Source organism: Moschus berezovskii, chromosome 9 (genome assembly GCF_049115385.1).
Source record: "Moschus berezovskii isolate FMDL1 chromosome 9, NW_MosBer_1.0, whole genome shotgun sequence".
Lineage (NCBI taxonomy): Eukaryota > Metazoa > Chordata > Mammalia > Artiodactyla > Moschidae > Moschus > Moschus berezovskii.
The window spans coordinates 1,086,404-1,111,633 of NC_142468.1; the positions used below are offsets into that span (position 1 = coordinate 1,086,404).

At 44.6% G+C, this 25,230-nt stretch overlaps 1 protein-coding gene across 8 annotated transcripts in view; it reads left to right on the forward strand.

Moving 5' to 3' along the window:
* TTC7B (tetratricopeptide repeat domain 7B) overlaps window positions 1–25,230 on the forward strand; it is a 270,335-nt gene that overhangs the window by 59,504 nt on the left and 185,601 nt on the right. For all 8 annotated transcript variants that reach the window (XM_088839368.1, XM_055436426.2, XM_088839370.1 and 5 more), the window contains exon 4: window positions 10,096–10,226. In XM_088839368.1, the coding sequence (XP_088695494.1) occupies window positions 10,096–10,226 (131 nt within the window). The remainder of the gene's footprint in view (window positions 1–10,095; window positions 10,227–25,230) is intronic.

Genomic DNA, 25,230 nt, shown 5'->3' on the forward strand with positions numbered 1-25,230 from the left:
ACTTTCCGCGACCCCATGAATCACAGCATGCCAGGCCTCCCTGTCCATCACCAACTCCCGGAGTTCACTCAAACTCACGTCCACAGAGTCGGTGATGCCATCCAGCCATCTCATTCTCTGTCGTCCCCTTCTCCTCCCGCCCCCAACCTTTCCCAGCATCACAGTCTTTTCCAGTGAGTCAACTCGTCACATGAGGTGGCCAAAGTATTGCAGTTTCAGCTTCAGCATCAGTCCTTCCAATGAACACCCAGGATTGATCTCCTTTAGAATGGACTGGTTGGATCTCCTTGCAGTCCAAGGGACTCTCAAGAGTCTTCTCCAACACCACAGTTCAAAAGCATCGATACTTCGGCGATCAGCTTTCTTCACAGTCCAACTCTCACATCCATACATGACCACGGGAAAAACCATAGCCTTGACTAGACGGACCTTTGTTGGCAAAGTAATGTCTCTGCCTTTTAATATACTTTCAAGGTTGGTCATAACTTTCCTTCCAAGGAGTAAGCGTCTTTTAATTTCACGGCTGCAATCAGCATCTGCAGTGATTTTGGAGCCCAAAAAAATAAAGTCTGACACTGTTTCCACTGTTTTTCCATCTATTTCCCATGAAGTGATGGGACCAGATGCCATGATCTTTGTTTTCTGAATGTTGAGCTTCAAGCCAACCTTTTCACTCTCCTCTTTCACTTTCATCAAGGGGCTTTTGAGTTCCTCTTCACTTTCTGCCATAAGGGTGGTGTCATCTGCATATCTGAGGTTATTGATATTTCTCCCGGCAATCTTGATTCCAGCTTGTGCTTCTTCCAGCCCAGCGTTCCTCCTGATGTACTCTGCATATAAGTTAAATAAGCAAGGTGACAATATACAACCTTGACGTACTCCTTTTCCTATTTGGAACCAGTCTGTTGTTCCATGTCCAGTTCTAACTGTTGCTTCCTGACCTGCATACAGGTTTCTCAAGAGGCAGGTCAGGTGGTCTGGGATTCCCATCTCTTTCCGAATGTTCCACAGTTTATTGTGATCCACACAGTCAAAGGCTTTGGCATAGTCAATGACGCAGAAATAGATGCTTTTCTGAAACTCTCTTGCTTTCTCCATGATCCAGCGGATGTTGGCAATTTGATCTCTGGTGCCTCTGCCTTTTCTAAAACCTGCTTGAACATCTGGGAGTTCACGGTTCACATATTGCTGAAGCCTGGCTTGGAGAATCTTGAGCATGACTTTACTAGCGTGTGAGATGAGTGCAATTGTGCAGTAGTTTGAGCATTCTTTGGCATTGCCTTTCTTTGGGATTGGAATGAAGACTGACCTCTTCCTTAGACATTGATAAAAAGATCAGTGAACTTGAAGACATTGCCGTAGACACCATCTCAAACAGTGGAAAGAACAGTGAGTTGTAGGATGGTTTCAGGTGACCTGAATGTGTGTGATTGGAGGCCCCTAAGGAAGGGGAGGCTGCCCTGGTGGCTCAGTGGAAAAGAACCTGCCTGTAGTGCGGGAGCTGCAGGAGACTCAGGTTTGATCCCTGGGTCCGGAAGATCCCCTGGAGAAGGGACTAGCAACCCACTCCAGTATTCTCACCTGGAGAATCTCCATGGACAGAGGTGTCTTGCGGATCACAGTCCATGGGATCACAAAGAGTCAGGCACAAGTGACTTAGTATAGCAAGCAAGAAAGCGGAAGGGTCACAAAAAACTTTGAAGAAATAATGGCTGAATGTTTTTCAGATTTTATGAGAACTACAAATTCTCAGATCCAGAAAGCTCAGTGAGGCCCAAGCATGATAAACATGGAGAAAACGAAGCCAAAGCCCTTCATCATCTGGATTGCTCATGATCAGTGATAAAGGGGAAATCTTAAAAACAGCCAGAAAAAAGACGCGTTACATACAGGTGAATAAACATAAGGGTGACAGCAGGCTTATTGTCAAAAGCCGTGCGAGTGAGGTTACAGAGAGAGCGTCTTCCCGTGCGAGTGAGATTACAGAGAGAGCGTCTTCAGTACTGGGGTAGGGCGGGGCAGGCTGTCAGCTGAATGAAGATGGAAGTATTCTCAAACGTGAAGGCTCAAGGAAGCCTTTTCCAGACATTCAGTGACTTCAAACAGCGCTGTAAGAAATGGTAAAGGAATCTGTTTAGGGGAAGGAAAATCTGAATCTGCAGGAAGGGACGAAGAGCAGTGGAAATCACAGCTCTATCAGTGACTGTGCCAGTTTTTTCCACATTATTAAAATGTCTTGAAAAGATAATTGACCATTTCAGTAAGAATAATAATCGCGTGGAGTGGGATTTATAATCCATGTAAAAACATAATGTATATAATAAGAAAATCAGGACAAAAAAAGAAATGAAAGTCTGCAGTAGTAAAGGTGTTGCCCTACATGTGGAAGAGGTATAATATCATTTGGAATGGACTGGGACAAATTAAACCTTAAAGCAACCACTGACAGTTATGCTTGGAGACTTTCATACCCTGTTCCAATAAGTGATAGAACAAGTCGACAGATGATCAATAAGGATACAGAAACCTTATTGTTCAGTCACTAAGTCATGTCGACTCTTTGTGACCCATGGACTGCAGCACACCAGACTTCCCTGTCCTTCAGTATCTCCCAGAGTTTTTTCAAACTCATGTCTTGGGACAACACAGTATACCAGTTTTACCAAGTTGATGTTTATATGTCACCCCAGCCAACAGCAGAATACACATGCTTTCCAAGGTTCTTATCAAGATTGATCATATTTTGATCAATCATGTTAAAGTTTCAACATAGTTAAAGAGTTAGAATATCAGGGATATATCAGAGATCCCCAAGTCCACCTTTGGGTCAGGGATTCACCAGAGTCACAGAACTCAGAAAAGCTGTCATACTCATGGTTACAGTTTATTACAACAAAAAGCTACAGATTAAGATTACTAAAGGCAAAAGGCACGTAGGGCAGAGTCCAGAAGAGACCAGACTCAAAATTTAAGTCGTCTAATCACAGTGGGATGATACGGTTGGCACTTCGTTTTCCTGGCAGTGATAATGGGGCGGCACTAATGGTGCACTGCCCGTTGGGGAAGATTGCTCAGGCTGCCACATCCAGGTTTCGTATCGGAGGTGAGTCATGTAGGCAGAGAGTGCCCATGGAACTTAATTATTTGGTCTCTAGTCTCTTCAGAGGTCAGAGTGGTGTGGTGTGGCCTGGGACCCGTGCTGTAAATCGCATTATCTCCCAGTCAAAGGCCAGTCCTTTCTCTGGAATCTGCGGAACATCTCAAGCTTGTGTCGGTCTTCGTTTCACAGACTGTTTGTTGTTCAGTCACTGAGTCGTCTCTGACTCTTTGCGACCCATGGACGGCAGCACTTCAGGCCTCCCTGTCCTTCACCATCTCCCGGAGCTTGCTCAAACTCACGTCCATTGAGTCGGTGATGCCATCCAGTCATCTCATCCTCTGTCGTCCCCTTCTCCTCCTGCTCTCAGTTTTTCCCAGCATCAGGGTCTTTTCCAGTGAGTCAGCTCTTTGCATCAGGTGGCCAAAGTACTAGAACTTCAGCTTCAGCATCAGTCCTTCCAATGAATATTCAGGGTTGATTTCCTTTAGGATTGACTGGTTTGATGTCCTTGCTATCCAAGGGACACAGACCATAATGGAATTAATTTAAAAGTCAATAAAGGTTTTTGGACAATCAGAAAGATCTTTGGACAATCCCTGAGTGTTTAGAAACTAAATAACACATTTTTAAAGAAGAAATCAAAAGTTAAATTAGAAAGTATTGTGAACTGAAAGAAAATAAAACCACAATGTATCAAAGTTTATAGGAAACTACTAAAGTAGTACTTAGAAATTTATTACACAAAATGCCTATACTAGGAAAGGAAAAAGGTCTCCAATTTATATCTTGCTTTACACTTTAAGAAGCTGGAAGAGGATGAATAAATTAAGTTCAAGGTAATGCAGAAGGAAGAAAATAATAAAGATCAGAGCAGAAGTCAATGAAGTAGAAGATAGAAAAATAATAGAGAAAAATCAGTGAAACCAAAAATCAATGGAATTAAAAGATCTTTATTGAGAATTTCAACAAAAGCATTCGAGGACTGTTCAGGATAAGAGACAGAGGACACAAATTGCCAATATCAGGAATGAGATGCTGCAGACCCCGAAAGGATCAGGGAGCACCATGAACAATGCGGATCCAATGCATCCGACCACAATGGACAGACTGCTGGAAAGGCGACTGCCAAAGGTCACTCAAGAACAAGGGGACCATCTGAGCAATCCTACAGCAAAGAGACGGGATTTGTTGTTGAAAAGCTTCCTCCAAAGGAAACTCCAGGTCCAGATGGCTTTACTGATAAGTTCTACCAAACATCTAAGAACAAAATAATTCCAAATGAACTCTTTCAGGATATTGAAGAGAAGAGAATACTTCTCAAATCATCTTATTAGGTAAGGATTTACCCTAATACCAAAAACAGGATATAGACATTACAGGGAAACTATAGACAAATATTCCTCATGAACCTAGATGAAAAAGTTTCCAAATAACAAATTTAGCAAATCAACTCTAACAATATAAAGAAAGAATAATATATCATCATCAATGGGATTTTTATCTCAGGAATGGAAGTTTGGTTTAACATTTGAAAATCAGTAGATGTAATTCACCAGATTGAAAACTAAAAGAGAAAAAGTCATATGATTGTCTCAATAGACACAGAAAAAGGATTCAAGAAATTCCAACATCCATTTTTGATGTAAACTCTTAGCAAAATTGTTGTAGAAGGGATCTTCCTCAACTTGGTAAAGGGCATCTATGAAAAACTTGAACATCAAACTTAGTGTGAAAAGACTAAATGCTTTCTCCCTAAGATCAGGAATAAGATGAGGATGTCTGATCTCACCACTTCTTTTCAACATTGTAATGGAGGTCCTCGACAGTGCAATAAGGCAGTAAATAGAAATAGAAGGCATCCAGATTGGAAAGAAGGAAGTAAACCTATTTACAAACAACATGATTCATTGTGTAGAACTAATAAATGAATTTAGCAAGGTTATAGAACACAAGATCAGTATTCAGAAATCTATTATATTTCTAAATGTTTTCCATGAACAAAAGGAATTAAAACAGTACCACTTATCACAGCATGCTGCTGCTGCTAAGTCACTTCAGTCGTGTCCGACTCTGTGTGACCCCATAGATGGAAGCCCACCAGGCTTCCCCATCCCTGGGATTCTCCAGGCAAAAACACTGGAGTGGGTTGCCATTTCCTTCTCCATTATCACAGCATAATAAATATGAAATACTTAAGGGTAGGTCTGGGAAAGATTTGCAAGGGATGCACACTGAAAGCCACAGAGCATTTCTGAGGATGTAAACAGCTCTGTAAATGAAGAGACAGCTCTGTGCACAGGTTGGGAAACTCAGCACTGTTTAGATCTCGGTTCTCCCCAAGTCCACCTACAAATTCAACATAAATCCATCAAGATCCCAGCCACATTGTTTTGTTTTTGTTTTTAAAGAAATTGACCAGCAAATTTAATGTGGAAATGCAAAGAAATAAGAATAACTAAAAAAGTAGAACAAATCGGAACACTAACTGCTTTCAAGATTTATACAGATATGGTAATTTCAAGAGAGGGTGATATTAGCATAAGTATAAACAAATAGATCATTGGAACAGAATAGAGGGTCTAGAAATAGACTCACACGCTTATGCCCATCTGATTTTTTACAAAAGTGTAAAGGCAATTCGGTGGAGAAAGGAGAAGCTTCAATAAATTGTACCACAACATCCAGATACCTATTGGCAGAGAAGTAAACTTTGATCCATACTTTGCAACGTGTACAAAAAATAGTTTAATTTATAGGCTAGATGGGGTCACAGAGTTGGACACGACTGAAGTGACTTAGCAGCAGCAGCAGATGTAAAACCTAAAAATATAAAAATTCTAGAAAAACTTATAGAAGTAACCTTTTAAAGATATGAAACCAAAAGTACAATCTATAAAAGAACATACTAATAAATTTGACTCCATCAAAATTTAAAATTTCTAATCTTCAAAAGACATGTTAACAGACATTGGTACTGACACATATACACCACCATGTATAAAACAGATAGCTAGTGGGAACCTGCAGTATCACGCAGGGAGCTCCGCTCGGTGCTCTGTGGTGACCTAAGTGGGAGGGACGGAGGCTGGGGACAGAAGGAGACCTAGGAGGGAGGAGCATGTGGACACACAGGGAGTATCCGCATGGAGTACAGCCGATTCATCGTGTGCAGCAGAGACTAACATAACGCCGTAAAGCGACTATTCCCACATTCTTTAAAAAAAGGAGGTAGCACAAATCACAGACTAAGAGAAGATATTTGCAAATCACATGTCTGATAGAGGATTTGTATTTGGAATACATAGAGAACTCTCAAAACTCAATGATAAGGAAACCAACAACCCCGGGAAAACAAGTGAAAGATTTTAACAGACATTGCACTGAGGAAGATGCGCGTGAAGAGTCAGTAGCGCAGGTCATTTTGGAAATGCAAATCAAAACCACACTGAGATACCACTTCACGCTCCTGAGACGGCTGTGAGAAAACAGACAATAGCAAGTGTCGACAGGGATGCGGAGAAACTGGGATCCTCGTGAACTGCTGGTGGGAATGTAAAATGGTATAGCCACTTTAGAAGACGTGTTTCTTAAACAGTTAAATGTAAATTTTGCATCTGACCTAACACTTCTGCTTCTAGGTATCTACCCAAGAGAATTAAAAATACATGTTCACACAAAAATTATATATGAGTTTTCATGACAGCGTTATTCATTATGGACAAAAAGGGAAACAACCCAGATGCCCACTACTGGCAAATGGACAGATGAAATGCAGTATATCTTCAGCAGTGAAAAGAAATTGATATTGTTGTAACTCGGATGAACATTGGAAACACACTAACTGAACACAAAAGATGACATGTGATTTTATTTTTGTGAATTTTACTTAAAATGAGTGAATTTTTTGTCATGTAATTTTTCTCTCAATAGAGCTATTCTTTAAAAATGATAAACTGTACACTGGTAATCCAAACAGCATAAGACTGCTGAAATAATAGACAAAAAAATCAATAGGGGACTTCCCTGGTGGTTCAGTGGTTAAGAATCTGCCTCGCAAGGCAGGGGATGCAGGTTCAATCCCCAAATCCCTGGTTTTGGGGAACCAGGGTCCCACATGCTGCAGAGAAACTTAAGCTGGTGAGCCACAGCCGGAGAGCCTGTGAGCTACAGCCGGGGAGCCTGTGAGCTAAAGCCAGGGAGCCTGTGAGCCATAGCCGGGGAGCCTGTGAGCCACAGCTGGGGAGCCTGTGAGCTACAGCCGGGGAGCCTGTGAGCCACAGCTGGGGAGCCTGTGAGCTGCAACGAAAGATCCCACATGATGCGAGAAAGATCTCGTATGCCTCAACTAAGGTCTGACGCAGCCAAATAAATAAATATTTTTTAAAATTAATGAAACAGAATAGAGAGCCCAGAAAAAGACCCACTCAACTATAATCAACTGATTTTTGGCAAAGGAACAAAGGCAATTCAATGAGGGAAAGGTAGTCTCTTCAGCAAATGCTGCTGGAAAAAAATGGGCATCCACATGCTAAATATATGTGTATATTTGAACACAAACCTTGTACCTTTCATAAATATTAACTCACAGTGGATTGTAAACCTAAATCTGAAATTCAAACTAAATAAAATTTCTGGAAGATAACACAGGAGAAAATCTAGGTGACCCTGGATTTAGTAGTGGCATTTTAGAGACCACACCGAAAACACAGTCCATGAAAGAAAAAACTGACAGGTTGAACTTTAAGGAAATTAACGACTTTTGTTCTGTGAAAGACACTGTTGAGAGAATGAAGTCACAGGTTGAGGAAGTATTTGCCAAACAGACCCCTGGTTAGGGCTTGTGTCCAGAAGACAAAGGGCTCAGAGCGCAGTCGGAGGAAACGGGTGACTCGGTCTTTCCGGCAAAATGCCAGCAGACCGCAGGCCCCTTCCAATTGCAGATCCTGACTCTGTCAGGATGGACGCTGCTCTCACGCTCTTGCGTGGCGTGGCATGTGTGCACTTTGTGTATCTCCCCGTATCCCAGGGCACTTGCAGCAGCGCAAACACTCCCCCGGGGCTCCCTCTCTGCCTCTGGTTGTAGGTGGAGACCCACAGCCCAACGGGCCCAGGCTGGTGGCCCAGGACAGGGGCTGAGTTTGGTGCTGGGCTCAGGCAACAGCTGCTCCTCTCGGCATTGTTATTTTTCAGCCTTTCATGCTTTCCTAACCCATCGCAGGCCTGAACTCTCTTTTGGCAAGGAGGATCTCCTCTATCTTCAAAGAAGGGCCCACACTGCAAGGTTCTGGATATTTTCTTGGCCTAGAACTGAGAGCTGGTTTGGAGTGTTGTTACTGCAGAAATCTAGGCTGAGAGTTGGAAGATTTTCTAGGTAACTGACTCCTGGCTTCTGAGTGCATTTAGAAATTTTTTATATTCAATCAGTTAAGCGTACGTTTTAGAAGATACTAGAACTGGACATGGAACAACAGACTGGTTCCAAATAGGAAAAGGTGTACGTCAAGGTTGTATATTGTCACCTTGCTTATTTAACTTATATGCAGAGTACATCATGAGGAACGCTGGGCTGGAAGAAGCACAAGCTGGAATCAAGATTGCTGGGAGAAATATCAATAACCTCAGATATGCAGATGACACTACCCTTATGGCAGAAAGTGAAGAGGAACTCAAAAGCCTCTTGATGAAAGTGAAAGAGGAGAGTGAAAAGGTTGGCTTGAAGCTCAACATTCAGAAAACAAAGATCATGGCATCTGGTCCCATCACTTCATGGGAAATAGATGGAAAAACAGTGGAAACAGTGTCAGACTTTGTTTTTTTGGGCTCCAAAATCACTGCGGATGCTGATTGCAGCCATGAAATTAAAAGACGCTTGCTCCTTGGAAGGAAAGTTATGACCAACCTTGATAGTATATTAAAAAGCAGAGACATTACTTTGCCAACCAAGGTCCGTCTAGTCAAGGCAATGGTTTTTCCCGTGGTCATGTATGGATGTGAGAGTTGGACTGTGAAGAAGGCTGATCGCCAAAGAATCGATGCTTTTGAACTGTGGTGTTGGAGAAGACTCTTGAGAGTCCCTTATACTGCAAGGAGATCCAACCAGTCCATTCTAAAGGAGATCAATCCTGGATGTTCATTGGAGGGACTGATGCTAAAGCTGAAACTGCAATACTTTGGCCACCTCATGCGACGAGTTGACTCACTGGAAAAGACTCTGATGCTGGGAAAGGTTGGGGGCGGGAGGAGAAGGGGACGACGGAGAATGAGATGGCTGGATGGCATCACCGACTCTGTGGACATGAGTTTGAGTGTACTCCGGGAGTTGGTGATGGACAGGGAGGCCTGGCGTGCTGTGATTCATGGGGTCGCGGAGAGTCGGACACGACTGAGCGACTGAACTGAACTGAACTGAACTGAGATATTCTTTACCTTGCTTGTGCTATTAGCCTAGCTGTGTTTGCTGCTTTGTAGCTCAGTTGTGTCTGACTCTTTGTGACCCCATTGACTGTAGCCCTCCGGGCTCTTCTGTCCATTGGGATTTCCCAGGCAAGAAGACTGGAGTGGGTTGCCGTGCTCCCCTCTAGGGGATCTTCCCAACCCAGGGATCGAACCCAGGTCTCTGGCTTGGCAGGTGGATTCTTTACTACTGAGCCACCTCGGAAGCCCTAGCCTCACTGTACTTACTTGTAAAATTCTTTAAGGATCTTGGGGCATGGTTGAATGAGAAGCTCTGTTAGGTCTGAATGGGATCCTGGTGAAGTACCTGATCAAATTCTCAACCTGGATGTCAGGGTGCAATGGTGCTTTCTGTATACTGAGGGGCCTCTAATCCGTAACCTCTGGATTTTCTTTCTGGTGCTCTGTTCTGATGTTCCCTTTTGTCCTTAGAGAGGGCAGAGTCTGCTTTGCTCATAGTATCTGGCTCTCTAGAGCAATACTAAAAAATTAAGTCCCATATAAAACAATTCACCCAGTGTTTGTGTGTTGGTTTCTTTTAGGACTTTGTTTAGAGAAGTTGCCCGTTTCTTCTTCTACCAGCAGTCTCCGCGTGGACCGGGAGCGGGACATCATCACCTGCTACGAGAAGGCAGGGGACATCGCCCTCCTGTACCTCCAGGAGGTGGAGAGGGTGAGTGAGGGTCATGAGTTTGTGCAGTTGGTAATATTTTAAATTTTCAAGCCACATCATACAGAACTGCGATCAGCCTCTGGAAGCCTTCAACTTGTCTGTCTCTGGGTGCAAAGCTTTGCTTATATTCTTGAACACTAGGGAGAATATGGTGGTGAATGTGGCTCCTTGTGAAAACAGACAGGTCAGTGTTTGGGAAGCATTTAAACATCCTCTGAACAGAAATGACAATACACATCTAATTTTGCCTTCAGTGCCCTGACGCTGGCTGGTCATTCCTGTTCTCTTAGGCAAAACAGGTTGAGCTGTGTTTGTCGGTACATGGACTGTATACATGGACTGTGCACCAACGCAGAGTGCATCTGGGGTTTGGGAGGCTCAGTGGTCGTGCCAGAGGTCTGTGGGTACTCTCCACAAACCTGGGAGCAGGTGGTGGATCCCCGGGTCATCTGGGATGGTTTACTCCCAGCAGTCAGTGGTTCACTGATGAGGTGGAGAATGAAACCAACAGCTGATCAGAGGGCCACGTGAGCAGAGAAGGCGTGAGCGGGGGCCCTGAACTCGCGCCCTCAGGCAGAGGCGGCTGAAGGCTGGCTGAGGCTGGGCAGGTGTGGGCAGCTTCCGTCTAGAAGGATCCTTGTCTTCTAGGTCTGCCCTTCGTAGTTACTTCCTTCGCTTCTCAGCCTCGAGTTCCCATGTGTAAAAGGACCAAACGATGGGCGCCTTCTCAGCCTCGAGTTCCCATGTGTAAAAGGACCAAACGATGGGTGCCTTCTCAGCCTCGAGTTCCCATGTGTTTCCCATCTGTAAAAGGACCAAACGATGGGTGCCTTCTCAGCCTCGAGTTCCCATGTGTAAAAGGACCAAACGATGGGTGCCTTCTCAGCCTCGAGTTTCCATGTGTAAAAGGAGCAAAACGATGGGTGCCTTCTCAGCCTCGAGTTCCCATGTGTAAAAGGAGCAAAACGATGGGTGCCTTCTCAGCCTCGAGTTCCCATGTGTAAAAGGAGCAAAACGATGGGTGCCTTCTCAGCCTCGAGTTCCCATGTGTAAAAGGAGCAAAACGATGGGTGCCTTCTCAGCCTCGAGTTTCCATGTGTAAAAGGAGCAAAACGATGGGTGCCTTCTCAGCCTCGAGTTTCCATGTGTAAAAGGAGCAAAACGATGGGTGCCTTCTCAGCCTCGAGTTCCCATGTGTAAAAGGAGCAAAACGATGGGTGCCTTCTCAGCCTCGAGTTCCCATGTGTAAAAGGAGCAAAACGATGGGTGCCTTCTCAGCCTCGAGTTCCCATGTGTAAAAGGAGCAAAACGATGGGTGCCTTCTCAGCCTCGAGTTTCCATGTGTAAAAGGACCAAAACGATGGGTGCCTACTTCATGGAGTTCTTGTGGGGATTATAAAAGGTCGTGTCAATAAAGACACTTAATCCAGATGCAGGAACGTGTTGGATTCTTGGTGAATGACACATTTTACCAAGAGCAGCAGTTCCTAGCCATGTCTGGCCCTCCCAGAGTTTCCTGGTGTTCTCACCACGGCGCGATCCTGGTATTTCCCCCTTCAGACTCAGAAGTGTTCCCTGCGAGATTGTTTGAAGTGATTAGAAATTCTGTGAGACTTTGGGTTCCCATCAGTTTATGGATTCTCTGTCTGCTTAAGGATTAGAGACTGCTCAGTCATGTCCGACTCTTTCTGACCCCATGGACTGTAGCCCGCCAGGCTCCTCTATCCATGGAATTCTCCGGGCAAGAGTGCTGGAGTGAGTTGCCATTTCCTTCTCCAGGGGATCTTCCTGACCCAGGGATCAAACCCAGGTCTCCTGCATTGCTGGCAGGTTCTTTACCATCTTAGCCACCAGGGATTAGAATAGAGAAGGACTACCAAGGTCTTGACAGTTTTCGTTCTTTTGTAAATGTACAGACTGGAAGTAATTTCCTTTTTGTAATGTGTTGATGTGTGTGTTGAGGATCAGAATTACCTTTCAGGGTCAGGGAGGGCAAGGTGAGAGCATCAGAGAAGCCAGGGAGAGGGCCAAGGGAGAGGTGTCTGGCCTGGCTCACACTAGGATGGATTATAAACTGCAGTTCATGATGTCCAGGAATTCAGGAAGACATTTGGCTGTCTTGCCAAGATATTGTTCTGTCAGAAGTCTGCTGTGAGAAAGGAATTACTTGTTATTCATAATTTATGATACAATCTTTAGAGAAATCACCATGCAGCTTGCTTTTAACATCCACATGATTTTCACCGTCTGCCTCCCTGGTGCTTGGCAGCAGAGACGTCTTATTGCCCCAGCCAAGCGGTTCTAGTGGACCCGCACAGTCCTTAACACTCGGGGGACCTTCTTTTGGACTTTACTCTCTGTTGTCAAGGTATGGCCGCCGCCTCCTGGCTTGGAGAAAGGGGGCTCATCTGTGTGTCTTTAGTGACGTGGGGATTAGCGGATCTGGGTGTATACCTCCTGTATTCATTTAGAACCACCTATTCACCACTGGATTCTTTAGCCAGACCATCAAGGAGACTTATATAATCATTGCTGTTGTTCAGTCATTAAGTCGTGTCCGACTCTTCACAACCAATGGACGGCAGCACGCCAGGCTTCCCTGTCCATCACCATCTCCTGGGGCTTGCTCAAACTCATGTCCGTTGAGTCGGTGATGCCATCCAACCATCTCATCCTCTGTCGTCCCCTTTTCCTCCCGCCTTCAATCTTTCCCAGCATCAGGGTCTTGTCAAATGAGTCAGCTTTTCACATGAGGTGGCCAAAGGATTGGAGTTTCAGCTTTAGCATCAGTCCTTCCAGTGAACACCCGGGACTGATCTCTTTTAGGATGGACTGGTTGGATCTCCTTGCAGTCCAAGGGACTCTCAAGAGTCTTCTCCAGCACCACAGTTCAAAAGCATCAATTCTTCAGCGATCAGCTTTCTTCACAGTCCAACTCTCACATCCATACATGACCACGGGAAAAACCATAGCCTTGACTAAACGGACCTTGGTTGGCAAAGTAATGTCTCTGCTTTTTAATATACTATCTAGGTTGGTCATAATTTTCCTTCCAAGGAGTAAGCGTCTTTTAATTTCATGGCTGCAGTCATTGTCTGCAGTGATTTTGGAGCCCCCCCAAAATAAAGTCTGACACTGTTTCCACTGTTTCCCCATCTATTTGCCATGAAGTGATGGGACTGGAGGCCATGATCTTCATTTTTTGAATTTTGAGTTTTAAGTCAACTTTTTCACTCTCCTCTTTCACTTTCATCAAGAGGCTCTTTAGTTCCTCTTCCATATAACTGTAGGATTTAAAATAAATACTTTTCATGATTTTGAGAAAAGAGTGATCCCAGGATGTTAGACTGTGAGAGGAAGATGGAGGCCCAGAAATGGGGAGCCCGAGGACACATAGGAAGTTGGGGCCAAAGCTGAGATCAGAACTCAGCCCTGCTGACACCTAGTTCATCATCACTTCATTATCCCGGCCTGCTGCCTGTAAACGTGGATCCTATAGTTCTTACACCTTTATATATAGAAAGTGCTCAGTAAGTATTTGACCAAGCAAGCCATTGCTCTTAGGAGCACGGGGGAAGCAGCGTCACTTGGCTCAGGGTATGTTGGTGACGTCCCCATTTCTGACTCTGATTTTCCAGGATGACTTTTCTTTCATCAGATACCACTTTGGGCCACCCCAGACCCAGGAAGCTGCAATATTAGCAATGAGAGAGACCGAATGAATCAAACTTCTGTTTTGACTGCGGTAGACGCTCAAAAAGTATCTGTGATTAATGAGAAATCTGGGGGAAAGATGACCTTCCTTAAGTGGCCACTGGGGCTTGGTGAATGTTCAAGAGCTTTTATGAGGCAAGACAATGGGTGCTGTGCAGAAGAAGCTAGCCATTTGACCTTTTTTTTAAAGTTTAATAACTTTTAAGAACTAGGCTAAATTGAAAATAAGTGTTAGGAAAATAAAATCTGAAAGAAGTAAAAGACTGGGGCCAGCTTAGGTAAATAGTGCTTTACTTTTCTGCGACCCTTTCAAGTCAAAAACCCACATACCCTGTTCCTGTGTTAGTTCTGCTGGGCAAAGGCAGACTTGCAGCGGTTTCCCCCGCATTTCCCGGCCATTCCATAGCGAAGCAACTTCTGTGTGCCAGAACCTTTGGGCATTTTATTTATTAGTGTTGGCTCTTAATATCACTCACTAGCAAGGATAAGATCGGAGGAGAACATTTGAGGACAAATTGGAATGTTGTGAAAAATGGTTTTTCACAATCTAGAGCCACCGATTTGCGTTTTGACACAGCCTCATTCCCTGAGTTTTCCTGAAAGTAGGTGTGTTCCATGATGTTAGACTTGTGTGTTTCCTGAAGGGCAGAGGCTCTTCGCAAGGGGCCGGCTCCCCCTCCGCACTTGTGGCTAACGCGTGCTATGAGAGGCAGCAGGGCACAGGAAACTGAGCGACCCGGCTCGGAGTCCTGGCCTGGCCACCCTGGAGCTGCGGGTCCCGGGGAAGTTTCCCATCCTCTCTGCTGCCTCCGAATCCTCAGCGGTCAAAGTAGTGATAAGAGTTGCTCTCCGGCTGCTGTGAGCGTGCGCTGGGTTAGCTCGTGTGCCTCCCAGAGCTTGCTTGCTGCTGCTGTTGTCCTTTGCTCACTAAGTCCTGTTCGGCTTTTCTGCAGCCCCGTGGACTGTACCCGCCAGGCTCCTCCGTCCATGGGATTTCCCAGGCAAGAACACTGGAGGGGCTGCCATCTCCTCCTCCAGGGGAGCTTCCCAGCTCAGGGACAGAACCTATGTCTCCTGTATCGGCAAGTGGGTTCGTTACCACTGAGCCGCCAGGGTGGGCCAGTAAATGTTTGTTTTGTTGGCATTATCTGTTCCTGTGTCCCCTGGCATCTTTCCTAACCCTCGAAGATTTCAGATATTTACATAGAAATATGGAGCATTTTTAAAATGCTGTTTTATTTAAAATGTTCAATAATTTTAAAGAGCTACTTATTGAGTAATTTTTTCAGGAGAAGTTGGTTTTGTGTTTTCTGTTTGGAAGCTAGTGGACAGCATCTTGCCTGGAGTCCACAGCATAGCTGGGTTCTGAACCTCTGCTCGCCCTTCAACCTCAGCACAGTCGTCCATGTCTGTGAGCTTCAGCTGTCCAACCTCACGGCGGGGGTATTACCGCCTGCCTTGTCTCAGGGGCAAAGCCAGTGGGCCTCCAGTGCTTTCCACCCCTTGTGACAGGAGCTTGCCACGGAGGAGTCTCCTCGCTTGTTCCAAACGAGGAGGCAGGGCTGCAGGAGACTGGAGTGCCTGAGCGCCGCGGGCACCGGAGACTGGAGTGCCTGGGAGCTGTGGGCACTGGAGACTGGAGTGCCTGGGAGCCGCGGGCACCGGAGACTGGAGTGCCTGGGAGCCGCGGGCACAGGAGACTGGAGTGCCTGAGTGCCGTGGGGCCGCAGGAGACTGGATGCTGGAGCGCCGCGGGCACAGGAGATTGGATGCTGGAGCGCCGCGGGCACAGGAGACTGGAGTGCCTGGGAGCTGCGGGCACTGGACACTGGAGTGCCTGGGAGCTGCGGACACTGAGTGTTTGTTTAGCGTTGTCCTTGTCACATCACGGTCACAGAGACATCTGCTAAAAATTTCTCTGACAGTTTGTTCTCCAAAGGGGAATAAAAGATACCTTCAGAATTATGCATATAGAATAATTTAATCAAACGAATCAAATTAGATCAGTTGGAAATGACATGGAGTGGCCTTGATTAGTTTACCGTCAGATAGTGGCATTAGGCCAACAGTAAATAAACTTATCTGCTTCTCGGGTGCCATGACAGGAATAGAGATGACTTCACCCTTGCCTGTCATAACACGAGCCCTGCTTCTGGCCGGTGAAATCACGCGCCTGTCCTCTGCGTGCGTCGGCCGGCCGGGGTGGCTTTCTTGAGCCAGCGCTGAGCCCGGGTGGGACCTTACCTTCTGCTGACGGTTCATTCCTTCACACCCTGTTTTAGAAAAGAAGTTCAGGCTGAATTACGGGACGCCCACAGATCCCTTCGTGGGGTGTTCTAGCCCTGGAGTCTGGAGAAGAAACAGCTGGTGTGTGGAGGTCGGGGGCTGGCCCAGAACCCCTCTGCTCCTCGGGGTCGTGCCCTGGCCGTGTGGTCCGCCCCTGGTGGGGTCAGGCCTCCCTGCTGGAGGGGCACACTGACAGGGCTGGGGTGTTGGATTCACAGCTGGACTGGACGAAGGTCACTGTGTGCCTGGAACTGAAAGCTGCGGTCCCGGGAGAGTCAGTGCAGCTGACGGGGAGGCAGGGTGTGGCGCCGGCCCACCTGGCTGCGCCTCGGCTTTAAAGCTCGAGACGGTGAAGACAGGCGGCTTCCCACCTCCCGCCTTTTCACTCCAGCCTAAGCAGGCTTCATGGAGTCCATCTAAATAGATCACTTCCTTAAGGAAATGTCAAGTAACTGGTCAGGATGCTGTTCTGACTCTGAGCCCGGTCTCACTGGCTGGAAAAGGGGGCTGTGACACGCCTAAGCCTAGAAACCTGGAAAAGAGCAGGAGCTGATTTCAGCGTTTTGTGGTCTTGTCAGTCTTTGCTTCATAGTTTTGTGGCGTTAAAGGTTCTGTGTCTGTCTTTTTCAGTCAACATTACGTCCAAACTTCAAAGAGCAGTGTTCCCTAGTCTTCCAGTGGTGAAGACTTCGCCTTCCAGGAAGGGGGCGCAGGTTTGATCCGAGGTCGGGGGACGCAGGCCCCCCTGCCTGGTGGTCAAAACCCAAAACATAACACAGGTGCAACATTGCACCAAATTCAGTAAAGACTTTAAGAATGGTCCGCATCAGAAAAATCTTTTCCAAAACCAAAAAAAAACAAAAAACTTTATTTTCATGACTATATAATATGTTACTAAGTGGATGGCCTCTGTGATGTTATTCACTCAGAGCTGAGGATAACCTGCTTTATATACTGTTTTCATGGTTATAACCTGTGATGTCACCTTCCTTCCGGCAGCGTTTCCTTTGCTTCGCACCATTTCCTAAGGGCCGGTTCCCGGAAGTGGGGACATTTTTAACATTCTCGTTACTGCATATGGTGTACAGTTGTTTTCTGCAGGTCATACTGACCTCTCCTATCTTTGGCAGTGCAGAAGGGTAGTGGTTGCTTTGCAGTCTTGACAGGGTTACATTAGTTTCAAAGTTACTTTGCTGATGTGCTGGGTGAAAACTGTGCCTTGCAGTTTTGGTCTGCATTTCCTATTAGTCAGGTTGAAATTCTTTCCATCTATTTGCTTATAGCCCTAACTCTTTTCTTTTCTAATTTCAACCACAGCATCACTGAGATATACTTCACATACCATAGAATCTGTCCATTTTAAGTATTCCAGTCAGTAGATTTCAGTAGTTGTGGAGCTGTGTAAGCATCTCCAATATTTAACTCCAGAGCATTTTCGTCACTCCCGTACCCCTTAGCTGTCAGTCCTCACCCACTTCCAGCTTCCCCAGTCTCTGCGGACTTGCGTATCCTGGGCGTTTCCTGTAAATCAAAGCTTGGAGCGCAGTCTTTTATGACTGGCTTTTCTGGCTTAGCACAGTGTTTCAAGACTCATCTGTTGGCGGCACATATCACTGCTTCATTTCTTTCTAAGCCAAACACTGTGCCACGTAAGGATCTATTACACTGTGTTTGTCCAGTCATCCTCTTATCGTTTATCATTTGGATGGCTTCTACTTTGGGCTGTTATAATAATGCTGTTATATGTATTTGCATACAACATTTTGTGTGGACAAATGTTTTCATATTTCTTGAGTATATTCCTGGGAGTAGAATTGCTAGGTCATGTGATAACTTTATGTTTAAACTTGTCGTATTTCTTTTTTGTCTCTTTATACTTTCTCTCTGATTTTGGATGTAGTATTATTCTTATAATTTGAGTAAAGCTTTTACATCATGAGTGTGTTAACCCTTTATCTTGTTTGAATCATTGTCCAATCAATAATTTTCCATTTTTAAATTGTTCATAAATTTTAAATCTATATCTAATAGTTGAATCTGATTATCTTTTTATTACATTTATTTCATAGTTTTAAAGCTGAAATATTGGGATAAACCTTTTCTAGCATTTAAAAAGTTTTCAGCCATTTTCCATATTTTTAAAAAAACTTTCAATTTCCAAAATCTTCTTGGAGAGATCTATTTTTGTGTGTAACATTATTTTTTTTGTGTGTGTGTGTGTAACATTAGATATGACTCCAAATTAATGTTTTCCTGAAATTTCAGTGCCACTTTAAGATGTTATCTCCATTTTCATATTTTCTGTTATGTATTTTAAGTCAGTAGTAAACTTTTAGACACAGTAGTCATTTCTGGCTTTCCTGTTTTGTTCTGCTAATTTTATTCTGAGCCAGCGTGACACTATTTAATAAGTGCTTCTTTATGATATGTTTTAACATCTGAAAGGATTCGTAGCTACTTATTTTTTAGGACATCCTTTGTCCTCTTCTGTTGCTACTTCTAAATGTATTTTAGAATGATTTGCTTCTGGAAGCACTCTGCTGGGACTCGGTTGGGTTGTTACTAACCTTCTACATTGGTTTGGAGAATCACTTTTAGTCTTCACTCGCCTGTGACCATGGCGAGACCTTTCGTTTTACAGATTTCAGTAGATTTGTTATACTCCCAAGTCTTCTCCATTGGTGTTGCTTTGTGTATAGGATCGTTCTTTCCTTTGTATTTTCACATATAACAAGGCTTTGACTTTTCTCAGCTCAATTACAGATGTATTTACTAGGTGCCTCCCGAGGGGCTCGAGAAGGAATTAACCATAGAGCGTGTCCTTTGGAAACCTGGTGTTTTCTGACGACACTGGTCCACCAACAGTGTGTGGACTGCTTTGTGGGGAACACTCAGAGAATTCTGCAAGCCCAGAGCAGGGTCTGAGACCAGTGTGGAAGTTCAGAGATGGCTCCTAGAAGAGATGACCCCTGAGCCGAACCTTGCAGGCTGGCAAACATAGCCATGGGCTCCTCTATAAAAACAGAGTCCATTCTTTTCCTTTTTCTAAGGATATGAACACATGGCCGAGGAAAGATTTTTGTCCTCAGTCTTTCTTCCATTCTGGATTTTCCACCTTACCTCTCTCTCATGCGCTATCTCCAGACTTTCCTAAAACTGTGCTGATAGAAAGGTGGTGGAGAGTATCCTTACTTTGTTCCTGCTTGAAGGTGACACTTTATTAGATCTCCAATAAGGATTATAATGTTTATGTGCTCATTAAGTTTTCCGTTTGCAGTTGACAATAACATAAGTATGTATTATTATCCCCATTACTCAGATGAAAACAATGAACATCTGAGAGATCAAAGGATTTGTCCTGAGTCCACACTTGGTAAAGACTGTCAGAACCAGACCTTGAACCTGGGCCTTTTGACCTAAAATCATTGGCCTCTGGCCGCTTGCTTTCACACTTCCTCAGGCATTGGGTGTGTGCTTCTGCCAAAGCAGGCTGTACTTGTTAAGGATACTTGTTGGCAGTCCTCTCGCAGGCAAGTGTTTATCCACAGAACAAGTGGTGGCTTCGAAACTGCCAGACAATGCTCCTGCCCAGACCCATGTGTTAGAGGCTCTTTGTGAGGAAGGGATTAAGTCTGAGATGCTTAGACTTCAGGGCAAACTCGAAGCTGAGCTATTCCCTCTGTCTTCCCCCTTGCGTTTTTCTCATCCTGCCTCATCCTGGCAGTTCTGATCTCTTGTCTTTTGGACTTTGTTCTGCAAGCAAACAGAGATTAACAGAACAACAGAGGAGGAGCTAGACTTCAGAGTCGGGTGGACCTGAGTTTCAACACCAGCCCTAACACTTGTTAGCGATGTGATTTGGGCAACTTGCTCAGTGGAGCAAAGCCTCAGTTTCCTCTTCAATAAAAAGAAGTAATAGTGTGCTTTTCAGTGGGTTTTTGTGGGGGGAATTAATGAGATAGCCCGTGTGCCTACAGAGTGCCTAATGCATAATAGGTTATTTTCTTATTACATTTTCCCCTGCATTTCTTATTGTCCCTGCAGATTTGTTCATTCATTATATACTATGTATTTTATTCATTTACTGTGTGTAGTGTATGCTTACCCTGCATCAGACGCCAGGGTACACTCCGAATGTGTTAGTAAATGGGGTAGACGTGGCCCCTGACTTTACAGAAGTGGCAGCTCCGAGGAGGGAGAAGTCAATAATCAAGTAAAAGATACATTTAAATGCAGTGGAGGAATAGAACAGGATGCTGTGAGAGGGAGTAATAGAGACAGATCTGCTTTCTGGCAGCGATCTGGGCAGGCCCTTCTGAGAAGCGACCATCGAGCGGAGAGGAGATGAGACAGCGCCCAAGACTCACACGATCCCGGCGGTTATAAAAAAGTTATCCAGCTGCTTGTGGAGGGTGGAGAGGAGCTTAAGGAGCTAGAGAGGACGTGGAGACTCTGTTTAGGAGGCTATTAGAAATCTAATAGGAAGTGATGAAGGCTGTAGTTGTAGAAATGGATGTGTACACATTTGAGAAATAATTAGGAGGAAAATAGTAGTAGATCAGGTGTGAGGGAGCGCCAGGGTGCCAGGGCTCAGTCCCCGGCGCCTGATTTGGACGGTTGGCTGGATGACAGTACAGTCAGCCCCTTGGTATCTGTGGGCATTGCCTCCAGGGCCCCCTGTGGATTCCAGCATCTGCTGATGGCCAAGCCCCTTATCTAAGATGGTGCCGTGCAGTCATCCCCCAGTGTCTGTAGATGTGGAACCTGTGGGTAGAGCAGGGCCAGCTCTGTATGAAGGGGGTGAAAATAGAGGCCTCAGTTTGTGCTGAACCTGGGCTCCAGGAAAGTAATCACACTGAGACGGTGTCTGGTGGTGGAAGTTAGGTGGCTCCTATCCCAGGAGGGCATTCTAGGGGCTAGGAGAGAGATGCTGGAACGGGGCCTTGGAGAGAGCCCCATTCCTGAGCTTCTAGTGGTCGGATCCTTCCTAACTTGGCCAGGAGAGCCCCATTCCTGAGCTTCTGGTGGATGGACCCTTCCTAACTGGACCAGGAGAGCCCCATTCTTGAGGTTCTGATGGATGGACCCTTCCTAACTCAGCCAGGAGAGCCCTATTCCTGAGGTTCTGGTGGACGGACCCTTCCTAACTGGGCCAGGAGAACCAAGGCTTCACAAGCACCTCCCACCAGTCACACAAGCAGAGCACTACTGGGGAAGGGGCCTGAGTGTGGGGAGAAACGCGCTCTGAGCACGAGCAGACAGAGCCTGCTAAGCACTGAGGGTGGGATGGAAGCACTGAGGAAGCCCCTGGCATCCCGGCCCCGAGGTAAGCACAAGTTAGCGTCGCTGTGCCGCAGGAGTTTGGGGCCTGTGGCGCATGGGAAGTAACTCCAGCCACAACGAAGCCCACCTCCAGCCCACCTCTGACTAGGCTGGCTCGAGCCCCACACTTAGGGGCTGATGAAGAAGTGCCTGTTTTCAAGTGGAGTATTACCTACCTCACTTTATTTCTCAGTGCACAATTATCAACATTAAATGAAAATTATGAAATACTTATACACATACACACCAACCACCAGGAATCAAACACACTGCTGCGAAGAGTGATAAATAGAACCCAAACCAGAAACGACCCCAGACCATCAGACGGGAACTTTAAAATATCCTCGAGTCATATGCTAGAGCATTGTGGAAAAGACATGTAACATGCAGAACAGATGGAAATTTCAGGAAGGAGAAGGAAACTATAAAAAATATAACAAACGCTAGAAATAACAAAACATGACATAAGAGACAAAGAACTTCTTTGCTTATTAGAAGATTGAACACAGCCAAGGAAGAAGCTTTGATTTGAAGACAGGTTAATAGAGATTACTCAAATGAAACACAAAAAGGAAAAAGAAGAGTGGGAGAAAACAGAGCAGAACGTCCAGGAGCTGTGGGAAAGTATCATGTGTTTGCTGCCCCAAGACGAGAAGAGAGAGAAACTGGGACAGAAAAAATATTTGGAGGGAAAATGGCTAAGAAGTTTTCAGAATTACTGAAGCATAGCAAAGAATCTCAGATCCAAGAGTCTCAGAGAACCCCAAGCAGCATAAATACAAACACATACTTGGACACATCATAGTCAAACTGTTGTAAATCAAAGACAAAAGCCTTGAAGGCAACCAGAGAAAGAGAAACTTTAAATTCAGAAGAATAAAGATAAGCGATATAAGATATTCTCAGAAGATAATATGCAAATTAGAAGACACTGGAAAGACAAGATACTTTTTTAGAACCAACAAAAATTGACAGGATGCATTGCCAGCACACCTCTATGACAAGAAACGTTAAAGAAATTCTTCAAGCAAGGAAACAATACAGATCCAAACAGTGAAACGAAGAGCATCATAAATGGTTACACTGAGGGTAGATATAATTCCTTTAAAAGATAATTGACTGCCTAAATTAAAAAGATTAATGATGTATTATGGGATTTATAACATAGAAGTAAAATTCGTGGCCATAATAGCAAAAAGGATAGGGGAGGAAATAGAAGTGTATCCAGGCGAGAACACTCGAGTGGGCAGCCTTTCCCTTCTCCAGGAGATCTTCCCAACCCAGTAATTGAACCCAGGTCTCCTGCATTGCAGATGGATTCTTTACCAGCTGAGCTACAAGGGAAGCCCAGAGTGTTTATACTATATATGAGTTGGTGTAATATCATTTAGATAAAGGCTGTGAAAAGCTATATTGTAAACCTAGGGCAGCCACTAAAAAATAAGGAAAAAAAACATAATTAACCATGTGAAAATGAAATGGAATCATCAATCCAAAAAAAGAGAAAAGAATAAAGAGAGGGGAAAATACAAAAAAAGAACAGAGGAGATAATAAAAAGCAATTAGCAAGATGATTCCAGTCACATCAATGATTGTATTAAATGTAAATTGTCTAGGCACTCCAATTAAAAGGCAGATTTTCAGACGGGACAAAAAAGTAAGACCTAACTATATGCTATCTGCAAGAAACTATTTAAATGTTAATACATAGGTAGACAAAAAGTAAAATTACACACTGTGCAGACAATAATCAAAGCAAAGCTAGACTGGCTGTATTATATCATAAGGTAGAATTAGGAGCAAGAACTATTACAGCAGATAGAAGGAGTTATATAATAAAAGGAGTCAATTCATTGATAACACATCATAATCCTAAAAGTATGTATACCTAATAATAGAACTCCACAATATATAAAACAAAATGTATAGAAGAATTTATAATGTTAAATTCTTATAGTGGAAAGAAGAAAAATTTCAAATTAATGATCTACATTTCTGGCTCAAGAAACTAGAAAAATAAGAATAATTAAAACCAAAATAAGCAGAAGAAAGGGAATAGTAAAGATTAAAACAGAAACTAGTGAACTAGAAAGCAGATAAACAGTAAACTAGTAAAACCACAAATGGATTTTTAGTAAAGATCAATAAAATTTATGTAAACCATTAATAATATAAACCAGAAAAGAGAGAGTGTACAAATTATCAGATAAAAAAAGAGGCAGTATAGGTCTATAGATATGGTTTTGAACTGTGGTGCTGGAGGAGACTCTGGAGAGTCCCTTGTACTGCAAGGAGATCCAACCAGTCCATTCTAAAGGAGATCAGTCCTGGGTGTTCACTGGAAGGACTGATGCTGAAGCTGAAACTCCATTACTTTGGCCACCTCATGCGAAGAGTTAACTCACTGGAAAAGACTCTGATGCTGGGAGGGATTGGGGGCGGGAGGAGAAGGGGACGACAGAGAATGAGATGGCTGGATGGCATCTCCGACTTGATGGAGGTGGGTTTGAGTGAACTCCGGGAGTTGGTGATGGACAGGGAGGCCTGGCGTGCTGTGATTCATGGGATCGCAAAGAGTTGGACATGACTGAGTGAATGAACTAAACTGAACGGAAGGGAAAATTATGACCAACTTTAACACCAATCAACTTGATCATTTATAGTTCAGTTCAGTTCAGTCGCTCAGTCGTGTCCGACTCTTTGCGACCCCATGAATCACAGCACGCCAGGTCCCCCTGTCCATCACCAACTCCTGGAGTTCACTCAAACTCATGTCCACAGAGTCGGTGATGCCATCCAGCCATCTCATTCTCTGTCGTCCCCTTCTCCTCCCGCCCCCAACCTTTCCCAGCATCAGAGTCTTTTCCAGTGAGTCAACTCGTCGCATGACGTGGCCAAAGTATTGGCGTTTCAGCTTTAGCATCAGTCCTTCCAATGAACACCCAGGATCAATCTCCCTTAGAATGGACTGGTTGGATCTCCTTGCGGTACAAGGGACTCTCAAGAGTCTTTTCAGACAAATCTTTGAGAGACACAAAGTACCAAAACTCACTCAAGAAGGAATAGATGGCCCACTCCCCTTAGGTTAGCTGGGTTCAGGCTGCAAAACCATGGGAAGTTCTAAGAGAACTCATGGACAAGAGCCAGCCTTCTCCTTGCCCTGCAAAGCTGACGAGGGGCTTTGAGGGTGGAGCAGGGAGGTTGAATTATGAATGAAAGAAATTGAATTTATCATTAAAAACCTTCCCATAAAGAAATATACAGGTCAAGTTGTCTCCCATGGTGAATTCAATGAAGAGAGATTCAATTTAAGGGAGACACGATGCCAGTATTATAAAAGCTTTCAGGAAATAAGATAGGAGTAAAACACTCCCTGACTAGATTTATGAGATCGCTAGCTGCTTCTCAGGCGGCTCAGTGGTAAGGAATCCCCCTGCAATGTAGTAACACGCAGGTTCAATCCCTGGGTGGGGAGGATTCCCTGGAGGAGGAAATAGCAACCCCTCCAGTATTCTTACCTGGGAAATCCCATGGACAGAGGAGCCTGGTGGGCTGCAGTCCATGGGGTCACAAAGAGTCGGACAAGACTGAGCGACTAAACAACAGCAAGCCTCTTATGAATAGATGCAAATGTCCTCAGCAAAATACTAGCAAACTGAATCTAGCAGCTTTTAGAAAAAAT